General features: G+C 43.1%; 1 protein-coding gene across 3 annotated transcripts in view; it reads right to left on the reverse strand.

The window, feature by feature from the left end:
- COL18A1 (collagen type XVIII alpha 1 chain) overlaps positions 1-27251 on the reverse strand; it is a 220250-nt gene that overhangs the window by 62026 nt on the left and 130973 nt on the right. For all 3 annotated transcript variants that reach the window (XM_073646775.1, XM_073646773.1, XM_073646774.1), the window contains one exon: positions 7337-7881. In XM_073646775.1, the coding sequence (XP_073502876.1) occupies positions 7337-7881 (545 nt within the window). The remainder of the gene's footprint in view (positions 1-7336; positions 7882-27251) is intronic.

Consider the following 27251-nt stretch of genomic DNA (forward strand, 5'->3'; position numbering starts at 1 on the left):
CAAATTTTTAAGTGCTGATTTCTAAACTGATTTTCACAGCATTTCTTCATCTAAAATCCATGCATATTTTCTGCACTTATTTGTGCATTTATTGATGTGGAAACACCAAAAACTGGCCAGGTCAGTGATTAAACCCGCAAATTTAAGATTCCTCTTAAAATGAATGGGTAAAATTTGCAATGCACTTAAAAAATGCAACAAATGCAATATTTCTGCACGGAATCTTCACAAAAAAATATATATAACTGCAACATGTGAACTGCATCTTACACTTCAGTTGTGATGCTCCCCAAGCCTTATGCATTGGAGGCGAGTAGATTGGATGACGTTACAGCAATCACGGATATGTCCCTCGGCAGGTACATGGGTCGTAACTTCATAGGGAAAGCGCACCTCAATGCCTAAGTGAGCGGAGCCAGAATAACCCTTTAAATGGAGGAAGAAGTCAAAGCTGATCATTTGCCCTATAAAGGTGGGAGAGATATTGGCCACCCAAGCCTAACATCCTGTTGCCAGTCAAGCATTTCATCTATTTTCCTAATTCCAGATTATCAGATTTCTAGAAAAAGGCTAGAAATACACGTGCAATTTCACATGCAGTTTGTTGAGAATAAAAAGTCCTCCCTTTATATTTCAATCCAATTCTGGCTGCATCAAGCTACACTGCAAGTGCGGCATCAACAGGACAAAGAGAAAAAAGTCAGTTGCAGTTTTTCCAGTGCAGTCATTTATCATATAAATCAGCCGCCATTCATAAATGTGTGATAACATAAGGCAATTCATTTCCGCTGCGCTAAAACTTTGGTCATTAAAGTGAATGGATTTATTTTTTTTTTATATTTTGGATTGAATAAATCCTATTAATTTTCTTGTTGAATCTATTTTTTTTTTTACCAGAAAATGCAGTTCTAATAACAGAAAGCAAGAAAATATTTCTTGGTTTAGAGGAAACATTAAAAAAAAAAAAGTCCCAAATAACATTGACTGCTGACATATTTGCACTCCGGCTAATCTGTAATCCTATATTCTTGCCAATTTAATTTTGAGTTAAGAAAATACCACGTATTTCCAAATGAAACTTGGACAGAAAGTCCAAAATAAAAAAAAATCAACAAATCGGCTGTAATACAAACATGGACTTATCTGCTCCTTGCGGGAGATTTAACCCTGTTTATCCTACATATTACGCCCAATGCCATAAATACTACATGGTATTATAACAGTACAGTATGTAAAGTATTGTGGTACAGTACTACTCGATAAGCACTAATTGGTGACACTATTTGGGAACGTTCCCATGTGTGATATATACAGTGTATATACGGTATATACAGTGGATATATACAGTGCATATACATCCCCAGCCCTTGGAGTCCAGTAGAAAAATAAAGTTTACTGTGCAGTGCTTTTTTTTTATTCTACTTTATGTAGGAGCCCATAGTTGAGAGACATAGCCATCTGCTTACTATACCTGTCATGAGCTTTTCACAATGTATCCCTTTAATTCTGCCATCATAGGCATCTGTCACAGGCGTCCATTACATATAGATAGCCTCCGACACCCATAGACTCATGAAAAGCTACTGTAAAGCTCAGGCGCATCCATTCAATGGATGCTAATAAAAGACATCCGGCATCTATCACAGCTTTCGTTTAAAGGGGTCGTCCACTACTGGACAACCCCTCATTATTAACTGAGGGAGGTGAAAAAAAACAACAAAAAATACAATATTCACTTTCTGGACTGGCGCTGCTCCTCCATAATAAACACTGTCACCTCCCTGGTATTAACACCAGGTAGTGGCGTTATGTCAATGCTGCAGCCAATTAACAGCCACTGATTGGCTGCAGCGCTTATGTGATGTCACCCACAAGATGTTAAAGCACCACTCCAGCGTTTTTTTTGTTTTATTGCATCACTGGAGTGTTGCTACTAATGCAAAATCACTGCACCTAATATTATAATTACCAGACACAGTCTTCAGCTTTTCCCGGAGCCGCTCCTGTCCCACATCAGAGGCAACAGTCACAAGCTCTCAATGCAAGTCTATAAGAGCGAGAACGAGACTCTCATAGACTTGCACTGAAAAGTGACCTCCGTGCAGCTCCAGCAAACACTGGAATGATCTGACAGGTCACAAACTGCTGGAGGTCAATGGGAGCAGCAGCGATAGAAGGGGAAGACGGCAGCGGGTAAGTATAAGACTAAGGGCAGGGAACTTACATTAGTAGCATCACTCCAGCGCTACAATAACAAAAAAACGCTGGAGTGGTGCTTTAATGCCAGGCAACCGGCAGGTAACACAGCACAGACTATGAAGGAGCAGCACCAGTCCGGGAAGTATTGGTAGTGTTTGGTTTTTTTTTTAACCTTTCTATGTCTAGTAATAATGGGTTGTCCAGTAGTGAACCACCCCTTCACTGTATACAAATGGAGCTTTCCTGATGTATATACACTGACGAGCAAAAGGGTAACAATGTTTTGAACTTTTGACTTTCAGGCTCCATATCTCACCATCCAACTTGAGACTGCCATCATTTTATAGACAATAATCTTGGGTATCTCATACATAAATTTGACTTGCAACTATTTAGCATATGATTAGTTATGCAGATTCTTGTTATGTCAGTGCTTTGTTATTGTTTGGCTCCTAAAAATCTAAATTTTACTATTCTGTAAATCCACCTTTGAATCTGATCGAGAGCATGCCCAGAAGGAATGTTAAAAGCCAAAACATGTTTCTACCGAAATCTGATCCCAGGTCTCTTCTGCTCATTCCCAAAGTTGGTGCATACTGGTTGACTCACTTGGCCATGTATACAGCTTTTTCTTCAACTCTACCCACGAGTGTTCAATTGGGTTGAGGTCTGTGGACTGTCCACTTTTCTTGCTTTTTTGCAAAGTCGAGTAGACGCTTCTCATGACGATATTGAATTTGAGGCTTCTTTACCTTTTTTCGAGCCACCAATCGAGACTTGTATAACGTGCATCACACAATTCTTGCATGGATGTCTGTGATCTCACTATTATGAAGCATACGAGCCACCTCCACTGCAGTGTTTGTGGCGCCAGAACGGACTGACCTTGTGATGAGCCGACTTGTTGACTCCAATATTTTGCCTGGACGTCCACCTCTTGGCTTTTGAATGGATGGACGGACTTCATTTAGTCTTCTTCCAACTGTTATGGCGGTCATGTGTCACCCTGGCCTGGATGCCACAAATATAATAAAGCTGTGTCTGAGAGCAAGGGGGAGGTTCTCTGGTCAGGGGAACATTAGCATGCAATACCTCCTGTCTCAGGCCAGTAGGGGGAGCAGGCTGCCCCTATAAAAGCTGGAACTGGGGGCAGGGTTAGGGAGAACTGGACGACCTGTCTCTGGATTGAGAGGTGTCCCAGAGCAGGGAGAGACAGTTGTATTGCACACTAAGAGTACGTGTGGCGGTAGGAGAGCCACGAGCCAGGGACAAGAGGTGAAGTGCGCCTGTCCTGGCAGACAAAGAACCCAATTTACCAGACTTTTGCGTCTGAGGCTGTGAGGATTCCACATCCTACAGCAGATAACCAGTCCGCAGGGGACTGTATATTCCTTGGCCTAAGAAGCCCGGAGGTTCCGCCACACCAGAAGGGACCAGCAAAGCTGTACCAGGCCGGGAATAGAAAGGGACCCAAGTTGCAGGCCATACGGGCGAGAAGACACGGTGAGCTCGGGAACGTGGGCTGTTACCCTATAAGGAGGAAATAGCCAGAAGGAGCGCAGAGAGCACGGTAGGCCTACACCCTCACCTTGACCAGGGCCAATTTCCCGTTTGCTCTCAGACGTCCAGGCCCCCCCTCCTAGCCGGGCCTGTTTGTGGGTCAGTTCACCTGTTCTAGTAAAGACCCTGGACTGCAACCTGTTGTCTGTGTGCTCCTTGCTCCTCCAGCACTAACGGCGCTGGGACGCCCTACACCATCACCCCCATCTTCCACTATTCTGCCCTGGGGCCGCACTCTTCCCGTGGGGAGTCACACTACCCCAGCTGCATACACCATCAGCCCCAGCGGTCTGCCTTGCAGCGGCGGTTCGCACTGACCGCAATCCACGGGTGGCGTAGTCGGACATTACCAACAGTGCATGGCAGACTACCAATGGTCTGACCACCCTGAGCCACGGAACCGGGTTGCCACTACTACCCCCATTGTTTCCCGATTGCCCGGCTCCGAGTGCCCCACGGCCCAGGGGGCGAGTCAGTCACATGATGCAGTTTGGTAATTTTCTTGGCCGAGATACTGCTATCAATGAGCTGGATGATGTGGCTTCTCTTTTCTTAGGAAATCTTCTTCATGACTGCTCCTTGATTGGAACCAGTGACCTTTTGCTTGAGAATCAACCTAATAACACACCGAGCTATTAGGGAATGTGAGAACAGGTTGTAATCTGCAGAATACAGGAGGAAAAATAATACAGGAAGACAAGAATCTTCATAACTAATCAGATGCTAAATGGTTGCACGTCAAATGTATGTATGAGATCGCTAAAATGATTGTCTATAAAATGATGGTAGTCTCACAGTGGATGGTGAGATATGGAGCCTATGTGTGTGTGTGTGTGTGTAGGCCAAAAATACAATGTGAACATAGCCAAAAAATAAAATTAGACTTGTGAGTCTCGCTAGAAACCAGGCGTTAATGATCCCCATTTCTATAACGCATGGAGGAGGATATGTTATGGCTCTAAACACATGTACGATACAATAGGGAAAAAACTACAGGTAAAGATGGGGATCCTCCTTCCGTTAGCCAACATGCCCCAAAACGTTACTGTCAAACTCATCCAAGGTAGTTTTGTGGACTGGATATCCGTGTGTGTAGCCATTACAGGAGTATAACTTCCTAACAGTGTCAGCGAGGATTAGCTGTGCAGATCCATGTAAAACTATCCTGCCATAAAAGCTTTTCATGAGACTTTTAAAGCCCCATTATTTATAGGAGCGTTATCTCAGTATATTCTTAAGGATTATTCGATTTCCTAAACCTATCTGCTCATATAAATCTCCTTCCCTCACAAGCTGTGTGTACACTGGCGCTGCGCAGCTTGCAGGGCAGTAATAGTGACCTCTCCATTCCTGCTGGCGAGGACGTCGCCCTCCATGAAGTCGAAGCACTTGCCATCCCTTCAGCTGCTCGGCATCCACAACGGCCTCCCAGTACAGCGATTATCACACACATATCTTTCCATTCTCGATGCTCAATTTCGCCTTTGTCTAAGAGTCTCCTTAATTTCCAAGAGATGAAAATGTCTGCTTTGTTCACACATGGAAGACGGTAGATTCCAAGCATATTACTCACAGCTATTTTATATACATCCCCAGGACATGGACTCGGGATCCATCCATCATACAGAAAAATAGACAGTGGATCAATATGGCATTGTATGCACAAAAAATACCAAGACGGACTCTACAGAGTTAATTATACACCAGTCAATTAGTCACGTACTGGTCGCACAAAAGACAGAATTCTGGGTATTCATATTTTTGCTGTTATGTTTTGTTCACATTCACCATACAGTTTTATTGGAATTAGGGTACATCCATCTGCAATATTGTCAGTAAATGGGGAATTGATCTGGTCCCTGCAGGGAATCTAATGGTTCCAGTATACGTCTGCATCACACCATCAGAGTTCAAAGTGCAACTGTGGTTTCAGGAGAACTTTCAGCAAAATGTGTGCGTCTGTCTCTAGCTCCTCCTCCTTCCCATCTCCATAGAACTTTAAAAGCACTAACTGTCATCACCTATCTCAGTAATGGGAACATATGTCTTCACTGAATACAGAGTTTACAGAGACGCCCATCGGACCAGACAGCGCCATAAGTGAGTACAATAAAAACTTTTTTTGTGATATGCAGAGGGAATTAGGGACATACAGTACAGACCAAAAGTTTGGACACACCTTCTCATTTAAAGATTTTTCTGTATTTTCATGACTTTGAAAATTGTACATTCACACTGAAGGCATCAAAACTATGAATTAACACATGTGGAATTATATACTTCACAAAAAAGTGTGAAACAACTGAAAATATGTCTTATATTCTAGGTTCTTCAAAGTAGCCACCTTTTGCTTTGATGACTGCTTTGCACACTCTTGGCATTCTCTTGATGAGCTTCAAGAGGTAGTCACTTTTTTGTTAAGTATATAATTCCACATGTGTTAGTTCATAGTTTTGATGCCTTCAGTGTGAATGTACAATTTTCAAAGTCATGAAAACACAGAAAAATCTTTAAATGAGAAGGTGTGTCCAAACTTTTGGTCTGTACTGTATATACAGCATTCTAAAATGCTGTATACGAGGGCGTATAGGTGCTGGGCCTACTTTATATGGGAAAAACCTAGTGATTTTTAAAAAAAATCTGCAAGAGGGATGCAAACCATGTCAAAGAAGTTGCTTCAGGAAAAACACCGCTGGCGTTTTCTTGAAGATTCTTCCTGTAACAAAAAGACACCATATGCGCATACCCTAAAAAAAACGTAAAAAAAAAAAAAAAAAATAACCACCTATGTGAGACCCATAACTTTCCAAAAGGGAGTGAACCAACCTTCATTCTATCTCAGAGGGACACCAGGGAAGACTTGGGAATGGCAACAGTCTAAGCGCCCAATCATTAGGGTTGCAAACAAAGTTGCCTCCAGGCTCCGAGGCCAGAGGGGACCCAATGGCCTCATAAAAGGACACTAGTAATATCAATAGCATGTATTAGTCAGGGAAAACGGGCCATTAAAAATAGGCAGTGGGGCTAAGCAGCATTAAAGCACACTTCTACATTGGTAAACGCTCAATGTCATGTCGGATCTCATAGAACCTGGTTATATCATACACTGATAAAATATCTTGTGTATTCACAATGTGTATATGTACCGAAAACGGACAACGAAAAACTTGCTTCCAACAAAGTATCAGGTTACTAATTATTTATGCAAGTTGGATAATGGATATATACTGTGCACTGCTGATAAAAGTGAACATGATCTGCCATACTGTGAATCAATCAGCCTGACAAAATAATTGGTCACAAGGAAAAGTTTGGTCTTCGTTAAGAATATTATATCCTTAGGAAAAAAAAGCATAATAAAAACATACAGAGACTGATTCAGTCAAAAGTTAAGACTAGATGTCATAAGTTTGGATACTTTATAGCCATTTTGTTTTGTTTGGCATCGATCTATATATTGAATAAGTGCAATCAAGCAACAGGAGTTCTTGACTTTACAGCTTAGAAATTCATGCCAAATGGAAAATTGACTACTTTAACCCGTCAACAAGTGAACAGTTCCTAAAAAGCTATTTACCTGGTATCGGTCAGGATCAGCACCTCCAGCTTGGGCAACAAAAAGTCCAGAACCATCTTCCAGCTCCATCTCATCAGGAGATCTCTCAAACCGAACCCTCTCCACTTCATCACAATTCATGAATAACACGACTTCCTCTTCCTCCACACCAATGGCAAAGCGTGTCCAACGGTTAGTTATTGCTCCAATGGTGAAGGTAGCCGCAGGGTACGATATTGGAGATCCAGGCTCTGTGTAGTAGAAGATAATCTGCTGCTTACCATCTTTGACCTCCGTGAGCTTCACCCCAACATAGACAATGGACTGTGAAGCATCGGTGATGGAGAACAGTATTCCGGCCTTGGTAGTTGTTGGTTGGATGTGGAACAGAATAGAAAAGTCCCTAAACAAGGGGCTGGGGAGATGGTACTGAGCAACTTGACCAGTGTTGGCATCTTCTCCAAATACATAGCCAGGGTTCTTATCGGGACCAAAGATCTTAGTGATCTGCTCTGGTGGTGGATCTCCAATTAGTTGTAAGAGGCCAACCTCTACAGTTGTCCGGTCTGTAAAAATAACCAAAAGGAGGGAGAAAATGTACACATTAGAAGATAAATCAACAGAATTACTCTAACTGTATTACGCCTAAAATACCACATGTGAATATGACACTTATACAATGAAGAAAAAGTGGTTGCAGGCATATAAATCAACATTGCACAAAATATATAATACACAAATTTAGATAATTCAACATGTATTGTGCCCCAGAACTTTCATCCAAAAAGAAGAACTAAACACATTATAAGAAGTAATGTGCAAAAGGTTTGGTCAGGTGTGGGAAAAAATGCAGCAAAGTAAGAATGCTTTCAAAAACACAACGTAGACGAGTTAATAAATATATTCTATCAACTGAGAAAATGCAAAGTGAATGATTAAAAGAGAAATCTAAATCATACTCAATATTTAGTGTGACAGCAGTTTGTCTTGAAAGCAGCACAAATTCTTCTAGATACACATATCACTTGCTCACAGTTTTTGAAGGAACTTGGCAGAAAGGTTGTCCCAAACAACTTGGAGAACTAACCACAGATCTTCTGTAGATGTAGGCTGTGAAAATCATTCGGTCACAGACAGACTCAATGATGTTGAGATCAGGGCTCTGTGGAGGCCTTATCATCACTTCAAGAACTCCTTGCTCTTCTTTATGCTGAAGACAGTTCTTAATGACATTGGCTTTATGTTTGGTTTCATTGTCCTGCTGCAAAATAAATTTGGAGCCAATCAGACGCTTCCTGATTGTACTATATGATGGATACGTATCTGCCTGCATTTCTCAGCATTAAGGACACCATTAAATCTGTCCAAATTTCCACCTCTACTTGCTGAAATTCTGCCCTAAACCTGCATGGAACCTCTAATTTGCGGCACTGTTGCCTTCCAAAAACAAACTGCCTTCTGTTACAGCCAAATATTTCATTTTGACTTAGGAGTCCAAAGCACCTACTGCTATTTTTCTGAACTTCACTTCCTGTGTTTTTGTGCATAGTTGAGTCAGTTGGTCTTGTTTCCATCTTGAAGTTATGGCTTTTTGGCTGCAATTCTTCAATCAAGACCAATTCTGGGCAGACTTCTCTAAACAGTAGATGGGTGTAGCTGGGTCCCACCGGTTGATGCCAGATCTGAGGTGATGGCACTACTGGACATCCTCGCATTTTGAAGGGGAATAAGCATGATGTGTCTTTCATCTCCTGCACTAAGTTTCTTGGTCGACTTCTGCATCTACAGTCCTCGTTGTCCATTTTTTGTGTCCTCAATGCTGAGAAATACAGACAGATACTTATCCATCAAGTAATATCATAAGGGGGTGTCCTATTAGCTTTAAATTTATTCTAAAGCAGAATATCCCTGCATCCACAGAAGATTTGTAGTTGGTTCACCAAGATGTTTCAAAGAACTTCCCTAGCAGAGTTCCTTCAAAAACTGCATGCAAGTCTACCCAGAATGGATGTTGCTTTGAAGGCAAAAGGGTGGTCACACTAAATATGAATTTGACTTAGATTTTGCTTTTTTTTGTTCATTCACTTTGTATTTTCTTAATTGATAAAATTAATCTATTAACATTTCTCAATTGAAAGCATTCTTTACAGCATTTTTTTCCACAACTGCCTAAAATTTTTGCAAAGAACTGTACATATATTAAAAAATGTATTACGCTTGCTTGTTAGATATATATATATATATATATATATATATATATATATATCTTATCAGAGGAAAATAGATGCCCTTCTCTCCACCTAAAAGCCTCATCAGTTTACATTCTGCTGCCCATAGAAGCAGAGACACAGCTTTTGCTTTCTAGTAGTGGTTTTATTTCATCCCAAGTGCTGGATTAACAAGAACTCTGCTCAGTTTTGTAGCACTGTGTCCACATTGTGGATGAAGCTTTTGTGTACGAGCTATAGAGAGATCGGGGAGCAGGATCCTTCTTTATATGTACAGTGAATGGAAGACGTCATAACTTCTAGTCTCCACACTTTATGGAGCTGAGCTTAGAGAAAAACTGACAAAACAGAGCTAGCTGAGGGGGAGACTGTTAAAAGTCTAAGCTAGACGTAATATAATGGCTAGTTCTATACATCATGTATACACACACTTGATAGATCTGAAAAAAGTCATACAGAAGTTTTCGTACACTATGAAGCCTGGCTTCACTTGGAACTTGAATATTTTCTTTGAATTCAAAGCCATCATCATTCTCCGACTCTTCCAGTGTCACTTGGGGCCGCACTATATTCTCAAATACATTGTTACTGAAGATTAAAGGTCATGACAACACATTGTTCACTAAGGATTCGGTTACTGGAACCTACATTATTTTGAGAAGTGGCCATTCTCGGGGGAAGACATACGTGCCCTCCCTCCATGTCATCCATGGCAGTTATTAAAACTGCTTAGTGGAAACACATTTCGTCAAAAATCATTGAGATTCATTACATAGCCTAAGGTCAGAAGAGCGTATTTTCTCTTATCTGAGAGAATCGGGCTGAATATGTAAATCATACTCTGATCAGAATGTGATCATAGTGTGATCTGATTCTCTTGGATGAGAAGATGGAGAAAAAAAATGTCTCCACCGTCTCCATTCTGTCAGTCCGTGAGTCCATCCAAGTGCAGCTCGATGTTTTCCATCACCTATTTAATTTTCTATTGTACCAGAAATAGTTCTATCAATTTTTTATATATAGAGAACTAAAAGGACTGTTTAAACGACAGCATTATTTTTTTGTTCCCAGTATATTGTACAAAATCTTACACGCCGGACATAATTCTTTATGCTTCCCGATTAATGCTCTCACATATATGTCCAGACTCGGCATCCGGTTGTAATAGTACTTCACAGTATAGTTCAGTGAATCGAGCAATGATAATTTATGACTGGGAGAAGCAGAACAAAGCATTGACAGATGCATCTTTTCCCACCAAGATTTTTCCTAGATTTCTTTCCATTTTTGTCCCAGGAGATATGCCACATACAGAACTTTCATGGGAAAACTGCTGAGTCCAAGGAACAGCTGACATTTTATCAAATCTCACAACTTAATGCAACTTAACTGTGTATAAAGAGTCTTTTACTGGTACAGATGTGCTGTGTACAGCCACAACTAATCATCCTGTTACTGTAACCACTCAGCAATTTCCAAGTGAGATGCCAACATATCTCATGCCGCCTGGCTATTGCTGATGCCCGTGCTCAGACAGTTGGCGCGAAGCTATTCAAATCCTGCATTTATCCAGAAAGGGTTTTAACATTAATAATCACCACAAAAATGCCATATACTGTCCAGCACGGGAGCATCGAAACCCTGGACCGCTGTCCATCAGGTTCGAATGTAGCTAAAAGCTTGGTGTTCTCCATTCATGTGATTGGAATTGAGCTGTAATTCACTGCTGTAGGGAGTTCTCTATTGCAATTTTGGGTTTGGTATATCTTTGGGCTCCTAAAAGGATTATTATTTTATCCAAACAATTTTGTAACAAAAGCTTTAAAAAGTCTAGGTCATGACATACTACTGAAAATCTCCCTATGTCACCCACATCTGCTTTACGTACAGAAGGCATACAGAACATACCAACATTATAATGGGCAAAATTGGGACATCTAAACCCTTGGAAGCCACTCAATAAGCACCCATTTGTAGATATGTCCCAACCTTGCCTCTTTTGTGCCCCCATTTCCTAGAATGTCCCAGGAACATTATGACTGTTGGCAATTGAGGCATATATATGTATATAATGGCACCACAATGTATCCTGATCATAAAAGTTAAAGCACTTCGGCATTTTTTTTTATTTCACCACCGAAGTGGTGTCACTGATGCCCCAAGTAATATACGATACTTACCAGTCACTGTTTTATCCTCCTCCTGGTGCAGCTTTGGTCCCATGCCACCATCTTGTGACCACAGATCCTGACTGATCAGACTTGTCAGTCACAAGTTTTCAATGTAAGTCTATGAGAACCTCGTTCTGGCCTCGATTTGGCTCTCAGACATAGATTGAGAAAGGACTTCTGGTTTGCCCAGAAAACACTGGGGTGATCCTGCAAGTCACAAAAGGCAGAAAACGACCTGGAGCGGCGCCAAGAACAGAAGACGACGGCGGCTGGTAAGTATTTTACTAGGGCATGGAACATGTATTAGTGATACCACTAAAGCAGTGAAATAAAAAAAAAACACCAGAATGGTCACTTCTAAATGAAGCCAGGTAGAAATGCACCAGCACACTTTCATTTATAACTATCAATCTTGAAGAGGTGGTACCATGATGAAACATTTATTTACTGGGTTACAACATGCAAAATATAACTTTTGGAATCATTTGCAAAAAAAGTTCCTGTGTCTAAATATTGCTGGTATGTATGAAATGAGCAATGTGTTTGCATGTTTGTGGTGGTGTAACCCTTTAACTATATAGGCTAGAAGAGCCCGTGGGTGTAGTGATGATGTCCCTCATTCTAAGAAAGGTGCAAGGAATGCAGGAATACATGGGAGACCGTTCAACAACATCTGTACTCATATGGAAGCAATGAGCTTGGTAGCTAACAGTTTGTTTTAAGAGGCAATAAGCTTGATAGTTCCAACAATCTTACAAGAGGTAGCGGCTTGGTAGTACTGGTGGGCCAGTCTTTTCTACCAGAAATAAACGAAACCACCTGCAGTTTAGATTGGAGCTTTTTCCTGGCTTTTTTGTGGCTCTCCGAAACCCTGGAGAAGAGCACCTTGTATACTTAGGGCCACCACCTGCTAGCTGGCTATGACACAGGCATTTTTGTGTTTCTGCTGTGTTCTTTTCCTACTAGCTGTCTGCACAGCATGTGTGTATTATGTTGTGTGTCTATGGGGTGGAAACAGGACCTTTTACGTTTGCTACAGCACTATCAGGGAGCATGGAAGTACTTATGGTATTGACCCCTCTCTTCCCTTTGACCCAGGAATGTCACCATTAACTTCCATTAAATCTTAAATGACCCTGCACAACACTCCGCAGCAAAGCAGACCTCCTCACCGCTATAAGTGGTGTTCCACCAAGATATTATCTGATGACTGAGGTATATCTGCCACAAATGATGAGAAAGGTTTTCAATCCAGCAAAGTGAATTGAAAGAAGAAAAATTCTTAATTGTGACTTCATAAAAATAGTAGCGTGGGTATAGAAAAATAACATGTTTTGAGCCTGGCTGACTCTTAGTCTTCTACAATTAAGAGTCAGCCAGACTCGAAGCGCGTCAGTATTTTTCTATGGCTATGCTATTTTAGTGCAGTCACAATAAAGAATTTTTTGCTTTTAATTCACTTTGCTGGATTGAAAAACCTCTCTCATCACTTTGAGCAAAATGGCTTGATGTCTCACAAGCCTTATCCGTGCACAGAGAAGTGGATTGCCCAGGAACGAGATTGAACAACATACATATATTGGATGGGTTGAGCTATATCCGCAAACTTTCTTATATCAGTATATCTGCCACAAACTTGCAGTGTTACCCAAATTTGTCAAACATATTGTCACAACTTTGTTGAAGTATCCATCAAATGGCAGCAAAAAACAATAATATAGATACTAAAGTTCATACCTAAACTAAATGACTTAATACTATCTAGCAATAGCACAAAAGACATAACATAGCACGGCAGCAACGGTTCCACCAGTGAATTTAGTGAGACAGTGACCCAACCAAGTTAAATAAAACGTCCTTTATTGTCTAAAGACTGCACACAGGAAATTGCTCACCTCTGGATTGCAGCTGGGAATAAGGAAATAAAGTCCAGTGCCGCTGGCACTTGCACCCCCGTAAGTTTCTCGGATGCTATCATGGTTGCCCATGTTGCTGGCTTTGGTCTGTGTTAGCTTCACACAGCCAGGCATACGTCCACAGCGCCTTCAGCTCTGCTAGATGTGAAAATCCAAACACAAAACTGACCCACCCAAACCTTAACTGCAGGTTTAAATGAAAACCGTGGCCATGGGCCACTTGTAAGGCCCGGACTGGAGGGAGTGATCCGTCCCACTACCATCCTACAGATCTCTCCAAAAATAAAAGCCCAATACAGGTTTTCGTAAACTGACTTGCTCAAATAACTTGACCCAGTCCCCACTTACTTATATTTTGCATAGTAACCACAGCTGTGCCTGTGATTATAATGCTCTCCAGTGGTTCAGTATGCTTCTAAGAACATGGGGGATACATGATGGCCCTCGCATATGGTTCCCCTCACTGTCTCACACTAGGCACAAACATTTTTTAATGATTGCAATCATCACCAAAACATATTTTGGAAGAAAACAGGAGGAGGAAGATCTTAAATTTGGCATTTTTGACACCTTAGTATGGCAAGCAAAGTGATTTTCTTTGCGCTGAGTAGCAGTGGTGTATGGTCGTGCACCTCTATGAGGAATGAACAACAAAAAAATAAAACATCTCAAAGGATATTTGTATCCATAATTTCCCACAATATTTTAATATATGATTTAAAGTAACAGCCCTCAATGAAGATCTGGAACTATTCCCCCTACAGACCTGTAAATCTAATGGTGTGTTTACTACCCCGACTAAAATATTTTCCATATATGAAACATCTGGTTTGAGAGCTGGATCATCCTGACATCCATAACACTCGATAAATCATACACAATGCCTCATCCTCCATGGACCAGGGAACATAATACACTAAGTGAGGAAACATTATTTAGATCCTTATCATTTACCATCCTATATAACTTAATATGATGGTAACCATTTAATCAACAATATGAAAAGCTAGTATTGGTGCCACTTTGCATATTTCAAGTTAAGTTAAGTCCGTCCAGCGTCCACATGATCACATTGTTGCAATGTTTTAAGGACATGAAATAAAGGGCTTTTATAAGGATGGTATGTGCCCACGTTGCGGACCTGAAGCATATTTTTTACGCTTCTCCCTGGCGGGAAAATCGCATGCGGATATTACATGCGGTTTTCCCGCCAGGTAGAAGCGTTTGTGAGGCGTCTTTGCATGCATTTCCGCATGCGGGTTATCAAGCACTTCTCCAAGCATCACTTAGAAAAGTGCTTGACAACTTGTTCAGAATGGTAAAAAATAAAAAAATAAACTTTATACTCACCTTCTGATGCATTCTCTGCCCCGTCCGGAGTCTTGAGCGGCTCACGCTGTTGTGTGCAGGACCTGCGGTGACGTCATTGAGTCATGTGGTGGGTCACATGACTCAATGACGTGGCAGGTCCTTCAGACAACAGCGTGACGGAGGGAAAACATCAGAAGATAAGTATAAACTTTATTTTATTCTTTTTTTTACAGGTTCTTTGGTACCCAGGTCTGGATGAGAGTCTCCTCTCATCCAGACTTGGGTACCATCCGCACATTGATTCCGCTGCGCTTCCGCAAAATTAATGAACATGCTGCGGATTTTTGACCGCAGCATATACGCTGCGGAAAAATCCGCAGCATGGGCATTGACATTGCGGAATGCCATTGGGGACCATGGGGTGCGGATATACATGCGTTTTTCAAGCGTTTACGCTGCGGAAATTCCGCAGCATATACGCTTGAAAAACGCTACGTGGAATTTCCGCAGCGTAAACGCTTGAAAAACGCATGTATATCCGCACCCCATGGTCCCCAATGGCATTCCGCAATGTCAATGCCCATGCTGCGGATTTTTCCGCAGCGTATATGTTGCGGTCAAAAATCCGCAGCATGTTCATTAATTTTGCGGAAGCGCTGCGGAATCAATGTGCGGATGGTACCCAAGTCTGGATGAGAGGAGACTCTCATCCAGACCTGGGTACCAAAGAACCTGTAAAAAAAAGAATAAAATAAAGTTTATACTTATCTTCTGATGTTTTCCCTCCGTCGCGCTGTTGTCTGAAGGACCTGCCACGTCATTGAGTCATGTGACCCACCACAGGTCCTGCACACAACAGCGTGAGCCGCTCAAGCCTCCGGACGGGGCAGAGAATGCATCAGAAGGTGAGTATAAAGTTTATTTTTTTATTTTTTACCATTCTGAACAAGTTGTCAAGCACTTTTCCAAGTGATGCTTGGAGAAGTGCTTGATAACCCGCATGCGGAAATGCATGCAAAGACGCCTCACAAACGCTTCTACCTGGCGGGAAAACCGCATGTAATATCCGCATGCGATTTTCCCGCCAGGGAGAAGCGTAAAAAATATGCTTCAGGTCCGCAACGTGGGCACATAGCCTTTTTCTATTGTTCATGCATATTACAAGTTAAGGTTGTAAAATAATATGATGATATTTCAAATGAAATGCATTAGGAAATTACAGAACTAAATTTCCCAACATAAAATAACAAATATTGGAAGCCATCTCAAAATTCCATGACCTTGTTCTTATGTTTTTGCTCCTAGAACTCATTGAGATCCACAATAAGTGGTACATTAGCATACGTACACTATATGGACAAGTGTATAGGGGCACCTACATATATTACACCTACAGGACCTTTTAGGATATCTGATTCTAAATCCATAGGCAATGATATGGAGTTAGTTCCCATCTCTGTAACAACTTCCACTTTTCTGAGAGGCTTTCTACAAAATTTTGGTGATTTTTTTCCCCAGTCATCCAGAAGAGCATTCATAAGTTCAGACACTGTGTTACACGTTTGTCTCAACTCTAGGGCCAAGCTGTGCTACCTTCCTCTATGGCCACCACTCTTTGCTGTGCTCCAGGTGTGGTTTCATAAGCTATCCAGCAAACCTCACTGACATTATCTCCCAACGTCTTTTATGGTCAACGTAGACATGAATTTTCAGTAAGTAATGTGTTAGTTGCCATTTGTTTTTGGAGGTTGCCACCATCCAGTTCCTTCAGCTGCAATCATCTTTGCAAACTCCTGTGTTTTATGCAACCTGCATCTTCTACTCCTCAGACCTGCTGACTAACTTGGAACCGGCTGCAAGCATTATGAACTGTAAGGTCACTGCCCCACTATCAGTATTCGGTCAGTATTTTTTCTCAGGAGTGGGAGCCAAAACCAGGAGTGGGTGATAAATGCAGAATTGGTGACTTGTTTCTATTATACCTTTTCTCTGATTGCTCCTCACCTGGTTTTGGCTCCCATTCCTGAGAAAAAATACTGATCGAATACTGACCAAATACTGATAGTGGGCCTGTGGCCACATTACACTCCAGAAATTCCTGATCTACTTTACATCTTCAGCTCCTGCATTTGTCTACACTCCTAGCTCTGCAGCTTCTGGTGTGTCCTACTCTACTTGTTAGTCCGCTGTCCAGTATAGCCCATTGGCCATGGCACATGTCTCGCTTATCCATGTGCCATCCTGAAAATCCAGCCAACTGTGCCATCACCCTTGATCCATGGCTGGGTGACTCCACCTCATCAGGTGACCCCTAACACAAGGATGTTGGACAAGAGGGTCTGACTCTCAATCTCTGTTCTAGTTGATTCTAAAAGGTTTTTGATGAGTTTTGGGTGATCTATCAAGTTCTTCCAAAGCAAACTCCTACCTGACCATGCCTTTATGTACCTTGCTTTGTGCGTTGGGACACAGTCAGATTAGAACAGAAAAGAGCTATCCGCAAACTGTTCTCAAAAAGTTGGAAGCTACAATTGTCTATAATGTCTTGTATGCTGAAGCATTAAGATTCCCTTCACTGGGATGAAGTAACTAAACCCATAGCATTATCCTTCCTCCACCAAACTTTACAGCTGGCACTATGCAGTCAGGGAGGTAACGTTCTCCTGATGTTCACTAAAACCAGCCTCGTCCATCAGATACCTGATAGAGAAACATGATCCGTCACTCCACAAAACATGTTTCCACTGCTCCACAGTCAAGTAATGGTGGCTTTACATCACTTCATCCAACGCTTGCCATTGTTCTTGGTGATGTAAGGCTTGCATATACCATCTCAACCATAGAGACCAATGTCATTAAGCTCCTAGCACACAGTTTTTGTGCCAATGTTAATTTCAGAAGTGGTTCTGAAATTTGCAGTGAATGAGGCAGAAAACCGTTGGTGACTTTTACGCACTTTTGAGCCACAATACTTGGTGACGCTCCGTAACTTTATGTGGATTGCCACTTCACAGCTGAGTAGCTGCGGTTCTTTATGGCTTCCATTTTTCAATAATATCACTTACAGGTGATTGTGGAATATTTAGGAGGAAAGAAATGTCATGACCTGACTTGTTACACTGGTGACGTCCTACTATAGGACCACGCTGCGCTGGTATCAATGAGCTAGTTAGCAAGAGATGACAGCATAACGGGGTGCTGGATGTTATACACCAGGGGCAATGGGACTGAATGAGAAACCAGTATTCAATGTTTAAGCGGTGTATCCAAATAAATTATATGATGATTTTATTAATTTTTGCTATCAATAGAGAAGAAAAATATTTTACGAATAAAAGAATCTAAAAGCATTTATGAAATTCTTGTACCGTGTCTCATCCTCTAATGGGTGCTGTAAATACCTAAGTGCAATAACGTGATTGGGAAAGTCCTTATCATTCCTTGGCTGCGAGTGCAGAATTCACACTCCACTATGTAGATGAGATTTCAGACTACAATGCCGCTCTGTGGAGTACAGTGGAATACAGATGTCAGCAAGGCATGAACACAATTTCCAGAGGGAAAACATCCCGCACATAGCGGCCATATCAGTAACTGAACTAATTGCTGTGATAAAGAAGAAACAGCTGCCTGGAATAAGACGACAAATCTGTTTAGGGCAGAAACAACTGTTTCAAACTGGATTACATAAGGAACATGGACTGTATGTACAGTATGTGCAACGATGGGTACAGCACGATAGGGGTATTACTGTTCCACCAGAGCCAAAGCTATGAAGCTAATTTTCCCTTATCAGTGGAATGCACTGTGTCCTAATCCATTTTTAAGCATGCTACCATCCTGTGCCGCCCCGCATCTGGCAATGAATGCCAGTTTCCAAGTGCTCAAGCCTACAGCTGATAGCAGGCTGAGAACTGAGGAGTTACAGACCACTCTGCTTGCCCAGTAAAATGTCAGCTACTTCATAAGTAAAAAATCACAACTATTGCAATTCATAGCTAGAACCCATATTATAGAAATCACTAAAACTGATTTCCATGAAAGTGATTGTCCCGACTTGGGGTTCAAGTCTGCAGCCAGTCTATATGACTGCAGACTTGTGAGTCCTCACAGTCAGCACAGAGCAGAGAGCGGACAATCTGCATACTTCCGGCCACATTCCGACTAGACGTTTCCGGCCTTGCTCAATTCACTTGTATTGAGCAAGGCCGCGCACATCTAGTTTGCATGTGGCCACATGTATGCAAATTGCATACATGCGGTCATGCTCTCACCTGCTCCTCGCACCAGAGAATCCTGACAGCGTGCAGTGTGCACACTGTGAATATTCAAAAGTCTGCGGTCACAGACTGGATTTGATTTAAAGGAACAACCCCTTGTAAATAACCACCAAAAAAAAGTTTTTCAATTTTATATCCGATATCATTAAATTATAGTGGTTGCTAGCTATTTACTTTACCATTTCTTCACATGTTAAAGTTTTAAATACCTAAAGTCAATTAAAGATATATTACCGAATTGCACAAATAGCAATCTCTCAGGAGTGGGAGCCAAAACCAGGAGTGGGTGATAAATGTAGAATTGGTTATACCTTTTCTCTGATTGTTCCTCACCTGGTTTTGGCTCCCACTCCTGCGAAAAAATACTGACCGAATACTGCCCAAATACTGATAGTGGCGACGTGGCCTTACAGATACACTCTGGTAGTAACACACAGAGTATTCATACAGAATATTGATACGGTACGTAACAGATACAAACTGACCCCATTGACTAGAACGGAAGAGGAGAAAAAATTGCAAAATGCAAGTGTGAACAGAGCCCAAGAGGAATATAACGTTCCTGCCCATGCCCAGCACACCCATTAATAACATTACATCAGGGACTTTCTATTTATGCAAATTGTTACTTGTTAGATTTGCAATTGTTAGAGGAACTCGGTATTAGGTTACTCTAAATATCAAGTCTCAGTTAAAAGCTTTTGGACTCAAACCTGTGTAATACCCAACCATCACTTCCTCTTTGAACTGTCGAAACAAAGCAAACAGGCATAACTTTGATCTGCAGCTTGAGAGCCATGCCAGCCCCCCGTCACCAAGGTGGGCACAAAAATCACAAGAGCTTCTCGACTTAGGGCCGGAAGATCTGCTGTTTGTACTGATAAAGGGAGGTTTTGGCAGAGTATTCGCACACATGATGCACGAGGGTCCAAGGTCAGCTACAAATCCTTTTTAGTATTTTTTAATCATGTGCCAACATATTATCAGAAAGACCAAATCACTGGAGCAATGTCAGCTGACTATGGGTCATTTACTGTCTATACCAATGGCGCAGTACATGATGATTTACAGCAATACCTCCTGGATTACAATCTATAGGGGACAAGGGCATCATTATCTCCAATATCGCACATCTGAACAAACGGTTTATAATCTATAATGGTAAAATTACACTTTTTACGTCCCCTGAGCAGTAAATTAGCAGTGCTGCAGAAACCCACGCTACCGGCATTGTGAGATGGATTGCTGCTAGCCGTCCATTATTTCACAGGTGCTTTTTTCTGCTGACCTTCGTGTCTCGCAAAAAAATAAAAAACACCGTTCATGATTTTTTTTCCTTTACTAAAGATTGCACTGCACATGAGCTGACATGGCAGTACAGCGACACTAAGGCCATGTTCACACGTTGAGTATTTGGTGATTTTTTTACATCAGTATTTTACATCAGTAATTGTAAGCCAAAAATGGAAAATAGTGACCAAATACTGAACGTGTGAACGTGGCTTTATAGATAGGATCAGACAGACAAGCTGGGAATTGATCAGACTACAAGAGGAAGGAGTGCAGCTGCAGTCACTATTCTGCTGTTACATCATGTCTCATACTTCAGTCACCTCCAGAGCTGCAGTCACTAATCTGCTGTTTCAATCAGGTCCTATACTCCAGTCACATCCAGAGCTGTAGTAACTATTCTGCTGTTACATCATGTCTCATACTCCAGTCACCCCCAAAGCTGCAGTCACTATTCTGCTGTTGCATCATGTCTTATACTCCAGTCATATCCAGAGCTGCAGTCACTATTCTACTGTTATATAAGGTCTTATACTCCAGTCACCAGCAGAGCTGCACTGAATATTCTATGCAACATCATGTCCTATACTGGAGTCACATCCAGAGCTGCAGTCACTATTTTGCTGTTGCATCATGTCCTATACTCCAGTCACATCCAGAGCTGAGCTGCATGGCTTTTTGGTTATGCAACAAAGATTGCAGTGTTGCACTGTGAGATTTCACTTAATTATTGTGCATATAGTGATATTTCAGCATGCAAGTACAATGCAGCCTTCACCAAAAATCAAAACCTGCTTGATTTTCGCCCGTAGGTCGCTCTCTATTTTGCCATTGATCACAATGTGAATTGTCTGCGACTGCAATTTGTTCGTGACCTGGCTGCACTTTGTTGCATTCCTCTTGCCTGAGCGGATCAAAGTCGCAGCTTCCAGTCACTGCTGCTGTTTTCAAAATTGCTCCTTAATAAAAATGACTTGAATGTATGATGGACGGCTGCTTCACCTGCAAAACTCCACATTCAATCAAAATCAGCCGCTGGTTCTGTGGGCGAAACCCCTGTTCTCCCACAAAATCCTATTAGACCATTACATGACCCAGATGGTCCATCTGGCCGCACCCTTATATTTCCCCCCATTTCCTTTTTATCAGTTTAAGTAAAAATGTCATTAAATAGGTAAAAATAAAATGTTTTATAAAATATCAATATTTGGCAAAAGGGGAAATTTGCTTGAAAGTATCACTAAACTGCTATTGTTCAAATATAGGATTTCAAAAACAGTCTACAGAATAAACTAATAAATACTGTAGTCATAACTTCACCAAGAACCGGTGGTGCCTGCAGTGATTTTATCAAAACTAAAGCAAATGTAAGAAAATTGACATACTGCCCACATTCCCCCTTGAAGACACGTGTATAGTTGTAAATGTACCTTGAAGTGTAATGTGTATTATGCTATGCGTTATTCGTGATAGATTGCATTTTGCCCAACATTAGGGAGACTTAGTGTTAGTCTTTGGGACTAGCCCAGAGTGGGAGGGGGCAGGGTGAAGGGACAGAGATAGTTTCCTAACAGGAAGTTAGATTTGGCCCAACGTGCAGTAAAAGTAGACCTATGGTCTGATTAGTGAGTAGAGCCCCATGACATGGGCGTTCCTGACGAGAGTGGAGACCAAAGCAGTGGATAGCGTGATCTTGAGGAAAGAGAGAGAGGGAGAGAAGTGTCCAGAGGACAGAGTGATGAACCAAAGACAAGTCCTGGGACATGACGCCTAGCAGTATGGCCCCGAGTTTATACCTCATAGAGGTAACAGGCCAGGATGGAACAGAGAATGTGAGACAAAGAGAGTGCCCAGGACGGGAGTTCCAAGGCATCAGAAGCTGAAAAGATAAGTACCAGCCATACTGGCAAACTAGTTCCCTTTAGAGGAAAGAGAACGCGGAATCGCGGGTTGAGAATAGGACTCTCATTAACTGGACTGTAGTACTGAGCTGGACTGTGGAGAAGGCAGGTGAACTAGAGGAGACAGACACCAAGCGAGTAGAGAGAAAGAAAATGGGAATTTGTGTGAAAATGCTCCGTATTGTGAAGGCAACATTCATTAAGCTGTGTATCCGCTATCTTCTTTATATAATCTCCACCAAGTTATCGTAAAAAGTTTATTTTTGAGTGGTGGTCTCCCTCATTGAAGTCCTCGACATCTGGTCCTAGCCAACGAAAGTCATCGGTAACATGCACCCACGAAGTCCATACACCCAGCCAGGACCCCCCCTCCTCCTTTCATGTAATGTGCCGGGGCGTAAGAGAGTACCTCGCCCACGGCTACTGGTCCATGCCATGTTACACTAGCAGCCCAGTAAGTGACACATCGTTGGAATCAGGATCTCTCCCCCTACATCATGCTGGTCTCTGATTAGGTGGAAAAAAACTGGTGACAGATTCCTTTAAAAAGGTTTGGTGGTGTTAATTAAAAGGCTGCAGATAAACAGCATTAAAGCTAAAATAAATAATATATACTGTGAGGCAGTGACCGAGATCGTGTACGAGGGACGTTATATATCCCCCAGAATGTGTACAGAGACCTATTAAATCCATTGGAGTGCATTGCAGTCACAGACACAGCTGCGGCGGCAATTCAGGAATGAAGGTGAGCATTGACCTGGTTAGGCTATCTGGCTAAGGCAGATTAAGTAAAACCCGGCAGGGCCTTCATTTCTTGGAGGAGGCTACAGGAAGGCAGTGGGGCGGCCTCCTCCCTCCAACCCGGGTTTTCCAGCGGCTCTTGCCACAGGTCCTTTAAGAACCCTGCATTAAGGATTAGTGTTGTTCAGTGTTGGAACCTGCTAGGAACATAGCAGGAAAGCTTGGCGGGCCTGTGTGTAGCTGAACCTACGCCTGGGAAGGCTCTGCACCCGTCAGGCTCTGAGCGGCCCGGAGCGGCCGTTGCCCACGGCAACCGTTGTTATGGACTGATGTTAACCCGGCTGCGAACCGGAGGACTTTCTGTTTTACCCGTGAGTTGCTGAATAAAAGCTGCTTATGTTGGACTTGCTTGGGTCACTGCCTCAGTTACTGCACGGTGTGAACACCGCTACCTTACAATACCCACTGATTTCATACCCGATGCAGTGCTGCATCCCAATCCTCCCTGCTGGCCTTCTTTTTACCTTGACTGCAGCAGCGATGTTCTGTGTACCCCAGTAATGGCTGCAGCCAATCACTTATGGCACAAAACTGCTCAGGTCAGTAATTGACTGCAGTGGTCACATGTGATACATTCGACTTCACCACAGCAGTAAAGGTAAACAGAAAGACAGCAGGAGGATCAGAGATGCAGCTGTGAAATTCCAGGTATGAGTTGGATGAGTATATATTTATTTCAGCTGAATATCTGTCTATGTGAAGCTTTAAAAGTATTCTCCACTTTATCTTTTATCTCCTCCGGCACTTGCTGGTGCATCCTTCCTCACGTACCTTCAGTCCATAAAACGTCGGCCGATGGAGGGACATGCCCGTCCGCCTCCTCTAATTGAAAAATAGTTTTCCAGTGTGCAGGGTTATTCAATTGGAGGAGGCTGACGGACAGCTCTGGTCACATGTCCCTCCATTAGCGGCCATTTTGTGAACAGAAACATGATGTAGTCTATGAGGAAAGCTGCACTAGCAAGGGGGCAGAGGAGAACCTGTACGGCCAGGGCCGGCGTCAGCACCCGGCGCACCCTCGCAAATGCCGGGGCCCTGAGCAGGCAGAGGGGCCCACTGGCGGTCGCGCACCCCGCTGGGCTATGGGCGGAGGAGAGCGGTGTCAGCGCCAGCCCTTCTCCGCCGCTTGCTCAGGGCCCCGGCAGCCCGATACTTACCTCTCCCCGTGCCTCCGCAGATCCGCTGTCTTCCTGCTCTGCGCTCCCTGTGACGTCTCAGGTCAGAGGGCGCGGTGACGTCTTTTCACCGCGCCCTCCCCTGAGCCGTCACAGGGAGCGCTGAACGGGAAGACGCCGACAACGCTGGAGTCCGGAGCTGAGCAGCGAGCAGCGAGCAGCGGGCAGCGGCAGCAGGTGAGGAGAAGGGAGGTGAGTATTTGATTTTTTTTTAATGTATGGAGGCATGGGGCATTATATAGAGGGGGGGGCAGCCTGCATGGGGCATTATATAGAGGGGGGGGCAGCCTGCATGGGGCATTATATAGAGGGGGGGCAGCCTGCATGGGGCATTATATAGAGGGGGGGGCAGCCTGCATGGGGCATTATATAGAGGGGGGGCAGCCTGCATGGGGCATTATATAGAGGGGGGGGACAGCCTGCATGGGGCATTATATAGAGGGGGGGGGACATCCTGCATGGGGCATTATATAGAGGGGGGGGGGACATCCTGCATGGGGCATTATATAGAGGGGGGGGCAGCCTGCATGGGGCATTATATAGAGGGGGGGCAGCCTGCATGGGGCATTATATAGAGGGGGGGGCAGCCTGCATGGGGCATTATATAGAGGGGGGGGCAGCCTGCATGGGGCATTATATAGAGGGGGGGGACAGCCTGCATGGGGCATTATATAGAGGGGGGGGGACATCCTGCATGGGGCATTATATAGAGGGGGGGGGGGACATCCTGCATGGGGCATTATATAGAGGGGGGGGGGCGACATCCTGCATGGGGCATTATAAAGGGGGGGCAGCCTGCATAGTGCATTATGTGGGGGGGAACAGCCTGCATGGAGCATTATAAGGGGGGGCTGCCTGTATGGGGCATTATGTGGGGGGTAACAGCCTGCATGGAGCATTAAAAGGGGGGGGGCCTGTATGGGGCCTTATGTGGGGGGTAAGAGCCTGCATGGAGCATTAAAAGGGGGGGGGCTGTATGGGGCATTATGTGGGGGGTAACAGCCTGCATGGAGCATTATAAGGGGGGGACAGCCTGTATGGGGCATTATGTGGGGGGTAACAGCCTGCATGCAGCATTATATGGGGGCCAGTATCCTGTATGGAGAGTTATAAGGGGACCGGTATCCTGTATGGAGCGTTATAAGGGGACCGGTATCCTGTATGGAGCGTTATATGGGGGCCAGTATCCTGTATGGAGTTTTATAAGGGGACCAGTATCCTGTATGGAGCGTTATATGGGGGCCAGTATCCTGTATGGAGCTTTATAAGGGGACCAGTATCCTGTATGGAGCGTTATATGGGGGCCAGTATTCTGTGTGGAGCGTTATATGGGGGCCAGTATCCTGTATGAAGCGTTATATGAGGGCCAGTATTCCGTATGGAGCCTTATATGGGGGCCAGTATTCTGTGTGGAGCGATTCACCGGTTTCTGAGCTATTGTGGAATTTACAATAGATATCACTCATGTAATGTAAGAAGTGAAATCTTTGCATTGTACTAATATATATATATATATATATATATATATATATATATATATATATATATATATATATATATATATATATATATATATATATATATATATATATATATATATATATATATATATATATAATTTCTCCGCTGTATCTCTGCATCATGAATCGTGGTATGTGTTAAAGGGGCCCACTGAGACTCTTTCGCCCGGGGCCCAGAAAAACCTGGAGCCGGCCCTGTGTACTGCTATATATTAGTAAGTGCCACAACATCATGTCCACATGGCTTAAAATAAAGATAAAGTGAACAACCCCTTTAAAAGGTTCCCCACCGCTGGTGCACACACTGTTAGGATTTGGCTCAGGTTTTAAGTTCCAGTGGTCATTACATGACCGCAAGTATGCGATCTACATACCTTTGGTCTCATGTAGATTAGAGTCTCAGCCGCATCTCTCAACAGGACATTGCGACACGTGGCTGAGACTCTAGTCGGCTAGTGACCAAAAGTATGCACAGTAAATCAGATACTTAAAGTCCCGTGACAACTGCTGGGACCGGCAAGCAGAGGGGAATCCTAATAGTTTGTATATGAAGATTTCACCAAGTCTTTTACTTTTCTTAAAATTGTCCTTTCTGCAATTTGCCGACAATTCAAAAATCCATCTGCTACAATTCAACATCATATAGAAAGATCCGCCTCATTCAGTCATTTTCACATAGAAGAAAAACAGAAGGTGTTTCATCAGTATATTTTATCAGATTTTCAGCAGAGCATCAGAGCCTGGTTAGAGTTTCATCAGTTTTTCTCTGTTTACGCACTGTCTCCTATCTATTAGTCTGTGAATTTTCTTTTTCAAGGATCCATCCATAGACTTTCATTGCACAGTTTGATCCGACACCTGGATCAATATCGGACATGTTTCCACAATTTTGCACGGATCTCGTTCCGCAAAAAATGGAGGATATGTGAACAGCCCCCATAGACTACCATAGGTATGAGTGCCAGGGGTGCAACGATCGCAATCGCAGTGTGGGTGGGGGGGCCATCCGATGCCAGCGCAAATTTAAACTGGATGTGCGTCCTCGGAAGCACATTCAGCTGAAGTGTATTGCGATGCAGAGATCCACCGGGTCTGTGGGCTGCAACACAAGCTGCCGGCCAATCAGTTGACATCGGCGTTCATGTGACTGGGGGGCGCATGGCAGTGACATTATGCGCCCCCAGTCGCTTACAAGCTGAAATCAGCTGCCGTCTTCAGAAGAGGATGCCACGTGGTGGGGAAGCAGACAGAAGGTGAGTAGAATAATTTATTATTTTTCTATGCATTAAAGAACAGCAGCATAATTCTTTAATACCAGGGTGGGGGATATATATACCAGAAGA

The sequence above is a fragment of the Phyllobates terribilis genome, unplaced genomic scaffold, assembly GCF_046119375.1.
Source record: "Phyllobates terribilis strain yellow unplaced genomic scaffold, ASM4611937v1 Scaffold_9__5_contigs__length_417890890, whole genome shotgun sequence".
NCBI lineage: Eukaryota > Metazoa > Chordata > Amphibia > Anura > Dendrobatidae > Phyllobates > Phyllobates terribilis.